Source organism: Kogia breviceps, chromosome 3 (genome assembly GCF_026419965.1).
Source record: "Kogia breviceps isolate mKogBre1 chromosome 3, mKogBre1 haplotype 1, whole genome shotgun sequence".
NCBI classification, from domain to species: Eukaryota; Metazoa; Chordata; class Mammalia; order Artiodactyla; family Physeteridae; genus Kogia; species Kogia breviceps.
In genome coordinates, this window is record NC_081312.1 from 48631751 (window position 1) to 48647655 (window position 15905).

Sequence of the window (15905 nt, forward strand, 5' to 3'; positions counted from 1 at the left end):
AGGTATATGGAGATGAAAAAAAGTAAAAAAATAAAGGGAAAATTTGAGTGAAAGCCTCATGGGAAGCCATAAGGGGAATATAGCCTGGTAAGAGGGAGGTAAGGACGGAATGCTGGTCATATGCAGGCAGACATCCAACTCCCTGAATGTCCCTCCTCTCCCTCCATTCCCAGAGGCCCAGGAGAGTATAACAAGGGGGAACTTTTAAATACAACAGCCTCTGGGTAGAAGAGATAAGTAGGGATTACTGAGGGGCCCCGTTGCCTGATGAAGAGAAAAAACAGGAGTGGTACTTTCAATCCGGGCACCACAGGCACTGAGGTCTGCCCTCATTCTTGCCCCTTAGACCTGCCGGGAAAGCACAAGCTAAGGCCCTGGCATCAGCCAGGAGCATGTTGCTAATCAAGGCAGCTGTGGAAATGACTGCAAATTGTCTACAAATATTTGTTTTTTCATAAGTTGAAAAAAGAATACCCAGTTTTTAGCTGGACACATGATTACCCAGAATAAAAACTGAATTTCCCGGCCTCCTTTGTAGCATTCATATGACAAAGAATTTTTTTTAACAGCTATATGCTAATAAATCTGAAATTTATAAAAGTGAATTTCTGAGAAAAATAGAAAGCTAATATTGTCACAAAAAATAACTTGAACAGGCCAGTAATCATTAAAGTAACTACAATTATAGTCATCAGAGATCTCCCCCAGTCACCCTAAAAGCTCCAGGCTTAAACAGTTGCATAGGTATAGATATAGATAGAGGTATAGATAAACAGCAAGATAATGCTGTTTAGTGCAAGTTGTTTCAAAAAACATACCCCAACTCTTTTCATGAGGCTGGTTTACACTTGTTTTCAAAATTGCATAAGGAAATGAAAAGCAAAGAAAGTTACAGGCCCATTTTCATAAGAAATCATAAGTAAACTATTGGTTAATCAAACCCAACCGTATACTGAAATATATTAGGTTAAAGTAGCGTCTCCCAAGAATGCAGGAATGGTCTAACATCTGAGAAATCTATTAAAGTAATTCATTACTTCAATGCAGTAAAAGAGAAAAAAATCACGTTTATTTCAATAGTTATAGAAAAAACACTTGATAAAATTCAACACCTAAAATAAATAAGAAAATAAATAAACTCTAAGGAAAGAAGGAGTAAATGAGAGCTTCCCTAATTTCATGAAGTCTATATACTAAAAACTAATGGTAATCTTCTTTCTAAATGGAGAAAAGTTAGACACATTTCTTTTTTTAGCTCAATAAACAAAAAAACAGGGATTATCACATTACCTTTATTTTGTTGCCATAGTAGCAGATATCCTGGCCACTGCAATAAGTCAATCAATCAATCGATCAATTGATCAAATAAAACATATAAGAAATAAAAAGATATGAAAAAAAAACTGTCATTAATGGCTGATTAAACAATTCTGTACAAAGAGAATCCAAGAGAAATGACAGACACATTATTGGAATTCATCAAGATTACTTGATAAGTGATCCTTGTACAAAAATCAGTTACAGAGACTTCCCTAGTGGTGCAGTGGTTAAGAATCTGCCTGCCAGTTCAGGGTACATGTGTTGGATCCCTGGTCCAGGAAGATCTCGTATGCACCGAGCAACTAAGCCCATGTGCCACAACTGCAGAGCCTGCACTCTAGAGCCCTCGAGCCACAACTACTGAGCCTGCATGCTACAACTACTGAAGGCCACGTGCCTAGAGACCATGCTCCACAAGAGAAGCCACTGCAATGAGAAGCCCACACACAGCAACGAAGAGTAGCCCCCGCTCGCTGCAACTAGAGAAAGCCCGTGTGCAGCAACGAAGACACAACGACCCAACGTGGCCAAAAATAAATAAATAAATGAATAAATTTTATTTAAAAAAATTCAGTTACATTCTTTTACACCAATAAGTTAGGTCAATGTAGTTTTTTAAAATAAAAATATCATTTTTAAGACCGATAAGAAACAGAAAGCACTGAGAAGCAAATATCACAAAATATGTACCAGATCTTTGAGGTGTAGATGTTAAAGAAGACCTAAATAAATGGAAAGGTTTATTATTATTTTGCAAATAGGTAGATTAATAGAAAAAGTTTATTTTTACCAAGTTAATAATGTTAATACAACAAATCTTGAATTAATAAATGTTAATACAATAAAAATTCCATTTTTGTAGAATTTAATAAGCTGACTCTAAATTTGATACAAAGGAACAAATGGCCAAGAGAAATTAAGACAAATAAGCAGGGAGATATGCCTTATCAGATATCAAAATTGTAATGACGTTAAGTAATTAAAACAGTGTGATGTAAGTATAGCGGTAGACAAATGGAATATGGAACAGATTAGAGAGTCCAGGAACAGACCCATGCAGGTAAGAAAACTTGCTAAATAAATAAAAGATATGTCCATACATATCAGCTGGAGAAAGATGGACTATGTGAGAAATGGTTCTGGGGAAAATACTTAACTACACGAGGAAAAATACAACTAGAGCGCCACATCTCAGCACATACAAGAGGTGACTCAAGCTGAATTAGACCTTGATATCCAAAGCAAAATTTTAACTCTTTTGGAGGAAAACTGAAGAAAATTTCTGTATGTTCGGGCGTGAAAATATTTTTTTAAAAGACAAAATAAGTTCAAACCATAAATGAAGTATTGGAATATTTGACTAGATTTTTTCAAAATTCCATATTACAAAAGATAGCATGGAGGAAATGTTAAACTACAGACTGGGATAAGGTATTTACAGTGCAGGCGATGGACAAAGAATTGGTACTTAATATGTAAATGATTCCTAAAAAGAAAAAAAAAGATAACACAATATAGAAATGGCAAAGAATATAGCTAGGCAATTCATGGAGGAACGGGGGTTTAACCTTAAGAGTAATCAAGGAAATGCAAATGAAAACCACAGTGAGGTACCGTTTCACACTTGTCATATTGGTAAAAATTAAAAAGTCTGACCATCCCAGTGGGTGGAGACAATATGGATCAACACTGCTGGGGTGGGAGAGGAGAGAGTAAGTTAGAATTATCACTTAGAGCAATTTGGCAAAATTTAGTAAAGTTGAGAATGCGTATTCACTATAATGCTGCAATTTCACTTCAAGGTGTCTATCCTAGAAACTCTTGAACAGGTACACAAGGAGGCACATAGAGGATGCTCACTGCAGCATTATTTGTAATGGCAAATAGGTGAAAATCACATTGATGTCCATCAGCAGGAGAATGAATAAATAAATGATGATGTCTTCATACTAATTTATTGGCCATGTGATCTAGAAGTAAAATCTATTAATAGCAAAAACAGCAATAGAAGTAGTACTAGTAGTACTAGTAGGAATGTACAATAAATGCCTCAACATGGCTTAATTGCACAAAGAAGGGAATGGGCAAAAGAAAGTTGCAGAGGACTGTATATGGTATAACACCATTTGTATCTAATTTAAAACCGTTAAAGCCATACCATATAATGCCTATGGATACACACATATGTTATGGGATTGTAGAAACATGCATGGGAATGATGAACACCAAATTCTGGATGGTGATTACTTTTGAAGGTGGAGAGAGGGAAATAGGATCAAAGAGCTGCCGTAGTATCTATTTTATTTTTGTATGCCTGAAAACAACAACTTTTTAAAAGGGTTACTTGGACTGAGATCATACTTAACATTTCTCATCTACCCGTTGTTCATTCCCCTGTTCATACACACTGGCTGCTTAGAAACATGATTAATTTCAATCCAGGTAGTCTTCATTTAAAATGCCCAAGGCAAGCAAGCAACCTCATTTCAAAAACACTTTAAAAAAATTCTATTTTGTCCTTTTTTGACATAGAGATAAGTTTCCTGAGACTTGGGGCTGTGCTGTATGTTTTCCTGGTCATCTAACATAAGATAAAATTTAAAAGTACATTATGCAAATTAGTTGGTCATTCACTTCTCTGGAATTTGAGAATACATTTTCCATGGAATATTTTAAACAGTGATTAACACCCCACCCTTACCCACGAAATCCTATTTAATCCGTGTTGTTGCTTAAATTGAAGACAATTATGACAAACATAAGAAATCATATGTATTTTTTTTCTCAGTACTACAAAATAACATCAGCCTCAGTAGAGGTCTACTTTCATTGAAACAGGAAAATACTAAATTCGCTGGTGTTCTAAATTTCCCTTTCTCTCAGAATATTTAATAACCTCATTTGTTTGCAAATATACAACTCAACCCAATTTCAAATATGCCATAATTACGTTCTTCTGAAATGGATTTTCCTCAATGATGAGAATTCTTAATTCCAAGCCAGCACCTCCCAACTGATTTGCAGGGACTTCAAGGGGGAGTGTCGGGGAAACCCTGCCCCAAGTCAGTCCCTCTTCCTGGGTAAGTGCCTGGATCCTACTCCCTCTCAGTGCCAAAACAAGCCAGGTGGGAGAAGAGTGGATGCCCCACCTGGGTAGACAGAAGCTGCAGAGGGGGGACTGGGCAGAAGTAGCAGAGACCGCACTGCTAGGGAGGAGAACAGGGCATCATCAGGAAGATCCAGGTTGAAACCAGGAAGATGACAAGCTCTAAGGGCAAAGCATCATGGAACAAGCATGAACAGGGTTGAAAAGCAGAGAGAAATTAAGTTGTTCAAAACCAAGTCTGTTGACCATGAGTTTGGGCTGGAGTTCCCGTAAGGTGGGAGCTGTGCACCTGAGCTGGGTGCAAGGGCTTGATGGAGTTTATAGACAGGACCTCTGGGAGGAATTTCTTCTTGTCTTCTATCTGGAAATTGAGGTCCATCTTCTCTCCCCCTTTTCATCCTTCTCCTTTTTCTCCTCTCTTCTTTCTTTCCTCCACCTTCTTTTCTTTGGAAAAAAACCTTTATATACATTTCACAACTCCAAATGGATAACTTAATATTTTATCATATTTGCTTCAAATATTTTTAATCAAAACATAAAGTGTTACAAATAAAGTTGTCCCTCTCTTCAGTCCTATTCATCTCTGCCCAAGCAGACGGTCCTAGGTAAGATCACTTACTTGGCAGAGTTCTCTAGTATGCAAGAATACAGGCTTGAGACCCAAATTGCCTGGGTTCAAATCTTGTCTCTGGCCTCCAATTAACTGAGGCTCTAGTGTCAGCTGTGGAGTTGACTCGTGTCAGTCTTTGTTGGCCCTCAGTATCTTTGAATATTCCTCCAATGTTTGGGCGAAGGACACCTGCCAGCACCTGGTCAGATGACACCACAGAGAGGAATAGCACAGGTGTGCTTGCCCCAGCCCGGAGCTGGTGGAGGCCACAGCTGGGGCCTAGTCCTGGCCCAGCTGTATAGAAGAGTGGGGCAGGGGGAGATAAGTAGATTTCCTACCATGTGGGAACAGACCCTGGCATAGGACTCCAGCCAAGAGGAGAAAGGAGTTGAAAGAGAGCCATAATCTTATGGCTTTTAAACCCTGTGAATGTACCCATTAGAAAACTTAGTCAAAACAGTGCCCTGACAACCGACCAAACCAGATCCATATTCATTCTCCCTAGGTTGCAAGAAAAGAGGGAGAGGAACTAGGAGAAGAGAGGAGCTTTGTGAGCTTCCCCCACAATGCTCAGGCCAGGTACACAGAGAGGTGTTCCCAATCCCTGGGTCCTGGGAGTCTGGGTCCCAGCTTCTTGTCAAGCTAAGACACCTATTACAATGGTAGAGTTAAATCTTTCACCCAGAAATCTGCCCAGAAAAACTAGCTCAGAAATCTGCAGATAGAGAAGATAGAATATGCTTATAGGGACATCAAGAGAAGAGGTAAAGAATGCCAGGAGTTTGAGTGTTAGTTAAAGTCTATTTATTTAAGAGGTATGGGAAGTTGTTGAATAATTCTTCTATTCTCTTATCCAAATGTTAGTGAAATGAATTAGCTGTAACATGTTAAACATGCTTATGTGTATAAAATACTCATCATAAAATCACATCAAGATAGCTAAAATTGGTCTTAAAATATTAAAGACCAAAAAAAAAAAAATCATGTCATCCCAGGATCATATTTTAAAGACTTGGAATAGTTCTGCTAGCTAATCTCTCAAGTTCCCCAGGATTTAGACCACAAAATTCAAAATTCTAACTGATGACCTGGTATTAACTTATAATCCTGTCACTAGGATAATTAAGTTGTCATGAGGTAGATAAATGATATAAAATAGTATAAATGGTATAAATTAAATGATATAAATTCTTGGTTATTATAGAAATCTTGAAATGATCTAAAAGTAAACCATAAAGAAAAATTTTTGTTTATCTGACATTTACTAGCACCAGCTGTCCTTTTCACAATGTCAGAATGCTCCTTATATTTGTTTTTCAGTTTTTTATTTTTTTTAACAGACTTTATTTTTAGAGCAATTTTACGTTCACAGCAAAATTGAGTGGAAGGCGTGGATTTCCCATGTGCCCTTTCACCCCCACTTATGCAAGGCCTCATTAGCAGCATCTGTCACAAGAATGGTACATTTATCATTGTGTTTTTCTACTGCCAAGATTTGATTTTTTTTTTTTTGGGGGGGGGGTTGATCTTTTAAAGCCTTTGCCATTTAGATGAACCTTCTTCATCCCAGCCTTGTTAATGATCATTGACAGGACTTCTTGTACTAAACAAACATTTTTTTAACTCAGCCAATTATGGCCCAGTTGACAATTGCAAGAGGAAAGTTGGAGAGAGAAACTCCAAACTAGGATTTCCCAGAAAGTAGGGAGTGAGGCAAAAAAAGGATGTGGTAACTGTTAAGAGAGTTTGAGCCATTGTTTCCCACGGCGAAAAAATGTTTTGGGGGTAATACTAGCATCATATGATTCTTCAGGAAAAAGAGTCATAATGTCAATTAAGTGTGTGAAAAACCACATGCACTCTCTTGGAGACTTATGATGCACATGAGTATATTAAAGACTGAGAAATTCTTTACTAAAAGAACCTTGATCATTTTTTTCTAACCTAGTATTACCTAGATTTATTTGACCACAGGGAAGTAATCCTATTCTATTAACATTTATGGAATTTGGACTCCTTGAAAATCATTTGGGAAAGTGCTGATCAGCATTTGGCATCAAGTTATCCAAGATGAAGGACAATAAAACACAGAGAAGCATGAGACTAAAAAAATGTCTGAGGAAAGGAGCCTAAAGAGATAACGAGATTGAAGTCACAGGAAAGGGATCATTAGTAGAGTCCAGTAAGAACTCTTTAGGGACTTCCTTGGTGGTCCAGTGGTTAAGACTCCACGCTTCCACTACAGGGGGCACAGGTTTGATCCCTGGTCAGGGAACTAAGATCCTGCATGCGGTGTGGCCAAAAAAAAGAAAACTCTTTAACATTCCTGGAAGCCAAATGACATAGGTCTTATACATGTACACATTTTGCAGATGAGAAAATAGTCTCCAAGAGGTTAAGTTGCCTAGGGTCATTATTAGCTGGTTAGTGGCAGAGCTGGTCTTCAAGATCAGGTGTGATTCCATAGACTGTGTTCTCTCCACTGTGCCATGTGTTTCTCTAGGTTCTGGCAATTTAGTTTTCTAAATATTTCCCCCACTTTTCTCTTCTTTTCATCTTTCCACTGAAGTAGTAGTGGATGATGAATCAACTTTTTGGACATTTTGAATTGAGGTTCACAGAGTATATGCTTCATTTCTTCCCTCCATTTCATCATACATATTTCCTTTTCTGCCCTGAATACTCTGAGATCTCTTTCCCAGCTCCCTATCTGCCTCCACGCCTTTGCCAAATCTCCAGAGCAAATATTGTATTGAAAAAGTTATAAATTGATGAAAATATTTTACTATGAAGAGAATATTGGCTTAAAAATAAGCTCCAGGGGCTTCCCTGGTGGCGCAGTGGTTGAGAGTCTGCCTGCCGATGCAGGGGACACGGGTTCGTGCCCTGGTCCGGGAAGATCCCACATGCCGCGGAGTGGCTGGGCCCGTGAGCCATAGCCGCTGAGCCTGCGCGTCCGGAGCCTGTGCTCCGCAACGGGAGAGGCCACAACAGTGAGAGGCCCGCGTACCGCAGAAAAAAAAAAAAAAAAAAAAAAAAAAAAAAAAAAAGCTCCAGTAGGGGATGGACACTTTTAGTACAGATAAATATAAAAATTTTAATAACATCTGTTTCCTGAGTCACATGCATGTTTTAAGGTATGCTGAGTAATGAAAACAGTGTTATTGTCAGAGTATGCCTACAAGGTTTAATTGAAAATTAGGCTACTTCCAGTGCATGAGAAATCTGGGGACTGACCTTTCCTCCATAATCTCATTCTGTTCAAAGCAAAATGTTTTAGTATGGTTACAATTGTCAGTAGTGAGCAAATCCACAAACAACCTTGATCCATTACTACCAGACGTTAAGATCACGCCCTCTCTTTGCTTTCTTCACCTGTACTACTTTCTCTTCCACCAGACTCCTGTTTATTTATTTTTCCCTATTTATGTGTTGAGTTTTTAAAAATCTTTTAAAATATTTGAAAAAATTTTACAATAAATCTGTATAGTATATTGTGAAATAATAGAAAAAATATATATTGGTCTCTGCTCCTGGTTCCTGGACCAGGGCTCCTAAAACCCTTGTAAGTTCCTCAGTGATAAGACCACTAGGAGCATCTTTTGTTCTAATAATGTGACTCTGAATGGGCTCCCAAATGGCTCCTGGATGAGGGCTTGCCATCAGAAAGACCAAGCCATGATTAGAAGCCTGGAATTTTCAGCCCCACCTCCAATATCTTGAGAAGAAAGAAGGGCTGAAAATAGAGTTAATGATCTATCATGCCTAAGTAATACATTCTCCATACAATCCCCAAAGTATGGGGTGTGGAGAGCTTCCAGATTGGTGAACACACATCTATAAGGGAGGGTGATGCACCCCAACTCCATGGGGACAGAAACTCCTGTGCTTGGGACCCTCCCAGACTTTGCCTTATGTATCTCTTCCTCTGGCTGTTCATCTGTCCTTTAAGAAATTGGTGATTGTAAGTAAGTGTTTTCCTGAGTTTTGTGAGCTCTAGCAAATTAATCAAACCTGAGGAGGGGGTCCCTGGAACTTCTGATTTGTAGGCAAACTCAGACAGAAGTTGTGGGTAACCTGGGGACCTACTAGTGATTGGCATCTGAAGTGTGGTAGGAGGGGCAATCTTGTGGGACTGAGCCCTTAACCTGAGGGATCTGATGCGAAGTCCAGGTAGGCAGTGTCAGAACTGAGTCAGATTGTAGAACACCCAGCTGGTATCATGGAGAATTGCTTGATGAGGGGAAAAACCTCCACACAGCTGGTGACCAGAGTGAAGTGTTCTGTGGGACCTAGTAAGGGAGACACATAGGAAAGAAACACACAGTAGGAAGAACTGGGTTTTTCCCTACATAGGCGAATGGAAGACTAAGGTTTTTTCATTATATATACCATAAGAGAATTAAGGGGTAAACTTAAATATTTCCATTCCTCTTTGTTAGCATCAGTTTATATATTGTCATTAGCAAAGTTGTGTTGATTTCTTTTTGTGATATTCACATATTCATAAATAAGCATGAGAGTGCAGTCAGTGGGATGTCTAGTTAGCAGAGTGGTCTTAAGTAAAGATAAGATTCTGATTCATATTAACTCATAAGACCGGAAAACTAAAAGGATAATTTGATTTTCTGGTTAGAGTCCAAAACAGAAATATCTTTCTGATGGGTGTATGCTTAAATGAAACGAAGCACAATCACTAAACACCAACCAGAGATTTGCAGCTCAAGTGCTTTGCCAGCTCTATGGGAGAAGATTACACCACATTTCGCTTTGCAGAATGTATGATCTGGTTGGGAAGACAGAACTAGCACACAAGGAATATGAGGGAATCACGCAAGGGAGTATGTAATTCAGTGTTAACTCTGTGGAATATACAGAACTGTCCTGACACGACATTTTGACACTTGCTTTTGATGTCTTCCAATTCCTCATTTCTGTGCTCCTCTCCTTTTCCCTGGGTCTTCCTTTCTAACCTCCCAGGTAGCCAGAATATACACTCTCCTTGCCACCATATCTGACCTCAAGTGTGTATTTATTGAATTCAAGATGCTATAGATTACAAAATATACGATTATTTTTGTACCACTATGAAAAAATCATGTCAGTTAAATTATATTAGACTGCTTTCATTTAATTTAAAATTTTAAATCATTTAGAATTGGGCTTAGATAGATTTTTTTTTACATATAATACTCTTTTGCATACACAAAAAGGAAAATAAAGTTAATGGTTAAATCATTACAGTTTTCTCAAACCTTCACAACTTCCAATAAAATAATGTTATTAAACTAATTTTTATTGAGTTATAAATGACTAGCCCCAGATTCAATTTCATTTTAAGTCAACACGTATTTATTGAATATCACTATATATCCTACACTACAGAGGATCCGAGAAGTTGTTCAGATAAAGTTCAGTAAAGAGGATAAGATCTGAACTGGACCCTGTGGGATGGATGAGATTGTACTATTGCGGGATGAAATGCAAGAAAAGGGAGAAAGTTGAAAAAATAAACCTCTGTGATGTGAATGATTGTTCAGTTGCAAAGAGATATTGCAAATACCAGTCTGATATCAGAAACAGACAATTCACACAAAAATAAATAAATAAAAAAGTGGGATACAAAGTTATAGCATAATTACATCAATTAAAAAAATATATGCCTGTAACCCAAATTGCAGAAAGAATTTAGGTAGAAATGCATATGATTCTTCCTTCTAGGTTTTTTTTTGATGTACTATCTTGTATTAGTTTCTTTCTTAGAGGATATATTAGTTTCTTTCTTAGAGGATGTATTAGTTTCCTAGGGCTTCCATGACAAAGTACACAAACTGGATGGCTTAACAGAAGTTTGTTTTCCCACAATCCTGGAGACTACAAGTCCAAGATCAAGGTGTAAGCAGGGCTGATTTCTTCTGAGGCCCCTGTCCTTGGCCTGAAGATAGCCCTCTTCTCCCAGGGTCTCACATGATTTTTTTCTCTGTGTGTCTCTATGTCCTAATTTTTTCTTTCAAGGACACCAGTCTTATTGAATTAGACCTATCTATATGATCTTATTTTACCTTAATTACCTTTTAAAAAATTTTTATTGGAGTATAGTTGATTTACAATGTTGTGTTAGTTTCAGGTATACAGCAAACTGAATCATCTATACATATACATATAATCACTCTTTTTTTTTTTTTTTACATTCTTTTCCCATATAGGCCATCACAGAGTATTGAGTAGAGTTCCCTTTGCTATACAACAGGTTCTTATTAGTTATCTATTTTATATACAGTAGTGTGTATATCAGTCCCAGTCTCCCAATTTATCCCTCCCCCACCCATCTCCTGGTAACCATAAGTTTGTTTTCTACATCTGTGACTCTACTTCTGTTTTGTAAATAAGTTCAATTGTACCTTTTTTGAGATTCCGCATATAAGCGATATCACATGATATTTGTCTTTCTGTGTCTGACTTAGTTCACTCAGTATGACAACTCTAGGTCCATCCATGTTGCTGCAAATGACATACTTTGTTCTTTTTTATGGCTGAGTAATATTCCATTGTATATGTGTACCACATCTTCTTTACCCATTCCTCTGTGATAGACATTTAGGTTGCTTCCATGTCCTGGCCATTGTAAATAGTGCTGCAGTGAACATTTGGGTTCATGTATCTTTTTGAATTATGGTTTACTCTGGGTATATGCCCAGTAGTGGGATTGCTGGGTTATATGGTAGTTCTATTTTTAATTTTTTAAGGCACCTCCATACTGTTCTCCATAATGGCTGTATCAATTTACATTCCAACCAACAGTTCAAGAGGATTCCCTTTTCACCACACCCTCTCCAGCATATATTGTTTGTATATATATATATATATATATATTTTTTTTTTTTTTTTTTTTTTTTTTTGCGGTAGGCGGGCCTCTCACTGTTGTGGCCTTTCCCGTTGCGGAGCACAGGCTCCGGACTCGCAGGCTCAGTGACCATGGCTCACGGGCCCAGCCACTCCACGTCATGTGGGATCCTCCTGGACTGGGGCACGAACCCGTGTCCCCTGCATTGGCAGGCGGACTCTCAACCACTGCACCACCAGGGAAGCCCCTGTTTGTAGATTTTTTGATGATGGCCATTCTGACTGGTGTGAGGTGATACCTCATTGTAGTTTTGATTTGCATTTCTCTAATAATTAGTAATGTTGAGCATCTTTTCATGTGCTTTTTGGCCATCTGTATGTCTTCTCTGAAAAATATGGAATGCCTCACAAATTTTCATGTCATCCTTGGGCAGGGGCCATGCTAATCTTCTCTGTATCATTACAGTTTTAGTATATGTGCTGCTGAAGTGAGCACCTTCTAGATTTTTTTTTGACACTATTTTTATACCCTCTTTTTAATTATCGGTCTGAAAGTACATATGAGGAAAAGTGAACTCAGCAGGTTGGCTGGGGGTGGGAGTGGGGAAGAATGATATAGTAGGTAAATCAATAGGAGATTATAAAAAGGGAAGAAATTATTATCAAAATATTATTTAAATGCTAACATAAACCTATTATACTTCTGCTTCATTTTAATATAATATTCTAATAAGTTATCCAAAGGAATCAGAAAAAGAGAAGCATGATATAACAGAGATTGCACTAGTTTAATGCCATGTATTAATATTCATGACCAGTTTTTTTCACAATCTAATGTAAGCTGTACATTTTTTTTTTATTATAAACAACAGAAATGTATTTCCTTCAGTTCTGCAGGCTGGACGTGCAAGATCAAAGTGATGGTCAATTCAGTGTCTAGTGAGAACCTGCTTCTTTATAGACCACAATCTTCTCACTGTAATCTCACTTAGCAGAAGGACAATGCTGTAATTTTTTTAAAGCACAAAATTGGAAAGACATGGTGACCATTGACATACTGACAGCCTAAAATATCTACATTTGGGTTTTTCAGATATGTATTACGTTTTCAGACTCAAAAATAGATTTTTCTATTTTATATATTACCATTTCATGTACTCTTTATTCCTTTGTATAAATCCAAGTTTTCTTCCTGATGCCATTTTCCTTCTTCATCCTAAACTTCCTTCAACACTTCTTGCAGTGCAGGTTTCCTGGTAAGAAAATGTCTTTATTTCACCTTCACTTTTTAAAGGATATATTTGCTGGATATGCAATTACAGGCTAATAAATGTTGATGGGTCCCTTTTCCTCCCCCTCTAGTAATTTTTTTAAATGTCATTCCATTGTCTCCTGATTTGCATTGGTTTTGATGACCAGTCAGTCATAATTCTTATCATAGATCCCTGTATGTAATGCGTCTTGGACTGTTTTAAATATTTTCTCTTATCATTAGTTTTCAACAATGTAATTACAATGAATCTTGGTGTTATTTTCTTTGTGATTATCTTTCTCGTTTGTTGTATTTCTTAGAGCTGTGTGCTGATATTTTCCATCAAATTTGAAGAAAAAAATCGGGCATTATTCCTCCAAATAATAGCGCTATTAGGATAGAGTTGATAGTTAATAGGATAGAGTTATTTCTCACTCTATCCTATAAACCCAATTACACATATGCTATATCACTTGATATTGATGGTGTCCCAATATCAGTTGTATTTTTAGAACAGCTTACAGAAAAATGGAATGAAAAGTACAGAGAGATCTTTTTCTACCTGATAATTTTAAATTTTATGCTGGATTGTGTATAGTATATTGTTAAGTGCCTAGATTTCATTGCTTTCTTTTAGATGATATTGAATTTTGTTCTGATGTCAGTTAATTTACTTGTGAATTGACACAGTACTTTTGAATCTTGTTTTTAACTTGGTTAGGGCAGATCTAGTCTTTATTTTAGAGCTAGAATATCCATTGTACTAAGGTGTGGCCTTTCTTGGCTATCAACTGAGTACGAGGGGTCTCTCCTCTCAACTGGTTAGCACACCATGTTTCCCAGCCCTGTGTAACCTGCAGGACCCCTGTGATGGTTTCCTGCTTGGCCTTCAGGAGTCTTGGACTGTGCAAGATCAGCTAAGAATTCAGTAGAAGTTACAAGGGGAACTTCATGCAGATTTCTAGAGTATCTTTGTGAAGCTCCCTCCTTTCTGAGAAAATTCCATTCATCTCAACACCTTTGAACTTTAAACTATGTTTCCTCAGCTCACTGAGACTACCAGCTCTGTTTGGGTTCCCCATCCTTGTATCATGGTAAGGAAAATTATCTCCGGTCAGAAAACAAGGGTGATGTGTGACTTACATCATTTGTTTCCCTTCCATCAGGGATCACAATCCTGCACTGCCTCTTATCCAACATTTGAAATGATTGTTTCATATATTTTTCTAGTTTTATGCTTGTTTACCACAGGTACCATTTAGTCTATCATAGTCAAAACCAAAATCCACTATAGAGTTTTTTATTTAAAGAATTGTTTAATGATTGAAAATTTCAAACACATATAAAAGAAGATGGAGGAGTAAGATGAAATCCTAGACACATATCACTCAACTTCAGTAATTAGCAACTCATGGCCAATCTTGTTTCATCTATACTTATTCATTCATTCACTCACTTCTATATTATTTTGAAGCATATATTAGCCATCATATCATTTCATCCACAAATATTTCAGTATTTATCTCCAATAAATAAGATTTTTTACTATAGCCACAATACCATTTTCATACTTTAATAAGTTAATAATTCCTTAATATAATCACATAAAGAGTAAGTGTTATAAAAGGTAAGAGGTAAATACTATTTCTATGTTCTTGGGTAATTCAGTTAACTTCCTGGTGCCTCCATTTCCTAATCTATAAGATGGGTCTGATGGAAGGAAGTTGGGCTAGGTGTTGTCTCAGGCCCCTTACCCTCATTTTTGTTCTATAACTAAAAATCTTGTACTCTCATATTAAAAGTCATTATCTTGGCTTTGAGCAGCTTGCATTATTTTTTTAAAAAGTAGGTCATGGAGACCCAGAATGCCCCTCCCCAAGAATATGAAAGTGATGATGACTCTTACGAAGTGTTGGATTTAACTGAGTATGCAAGAACACACCACCGGTGGAATCGAGTGTTTGGCCACAGTTCCGGACCTATGGTAGAAAAATACTCAGTAGCCACCCAGATTGTAATGGGTGGAGTGAGTGGCTGGTGTGCGGGATTTTTGTTCCAGAAAGTTGGAAAACTTGCAGCAGCTGCAGGAGGTGGTGGCTTTCTTCTCCTTCAGATTGCCAGTCACAGTGGCTATGTGCCGATCGGCTGGAAGAGAGTTGAAAAAGACATAAACAAAGCAAAAAGACAGATTAAGAAACGAGCAAATAAGGCAGCACCTGAAATCAACAATATAATAGAAGAAGCAACAGAATTTGTTAAACAGAACATTGTGATAGCCAGTGGATTTGTGGGAGGCTTTTTGCTAGGCCTTGCATCTTAAAGATATGAATGTTCTACCATAGTGGAGTCACCTCTGAGAAGAGAAATTGTGGTGACAAGATGGTCTCAACATTACCCATTGACAGATTCTCCAGGATGACAAGAAACAACTAGCTGGACAGTACCAAACTCACTGCCTAGTATTTTGCCATCTGAAATTTGGCAGACTAGTATCTGCTATAAAACAATCTATATGATCTGTGTATAATAGTATTCCTGAGCAAAACATGGCTTTCATTATTTTTTAAAAACTTGCATTTGCTTAAAATCTGCCTATAAAACACCACCATTGGATGTAGATATGGAGAGAGAAAAAAATCTGTAGGCTATATTCCCCAGTGAAGTATCATCCTCATTTTATTTAAATAAGATATTCTCCATTGTGCTTTTTAGTATAATGCCAATAATTTAAACATTTGTATTATAGCTTCAACAGTAGGGCTGACTTTTTTTAA

General features: G+C 37.4%; 1 protein-coding gene and 1 non-coding gene across 2 annotated transcripts; one reads left to right on the forward strand and one right to left on the reverse strand.

Annotated features, from left to right (window-relative positions):
* Positions 1-12268: 12268 nt before the first annotated feature.
* LOC131754210 (U6 spliceosomal RNA) lies at positions 12269-12375 on the reverse strand. Its single transcript, XR_009335240.1, has one exon. It is a non-coding gene; the product is annotated as a U6 spliceosomal RNA (small nuclear RNA).
* A 2608-nt stretch (positions 12376-14983) lies between these two features.
* Positions 14984-15493, forward strand: LOC131752657 (FUN14 domain-containing protein 1-like). Its single transcript, XM_059057191.2, has one exon. The coding sequence runs from the start codon at positions 14984-14986 to the stop codon at positions 15449-15451; it is 468 nt and encodes a 155-aa protein (XP_058913174.1). The 3' UTR covers positions 15452-15493.
* Positions 15494-15905: the final 412 nt, after the last annotated feature.

Coding starts and splice junctions, on each gene's coding strand:
- LOC131752657 (XM_059057191.2), top strand. CDS start 14,984: ATGGAGACCCAGAATGCCCCTCCCCAAGAATATGAAAGTGATGATGAC.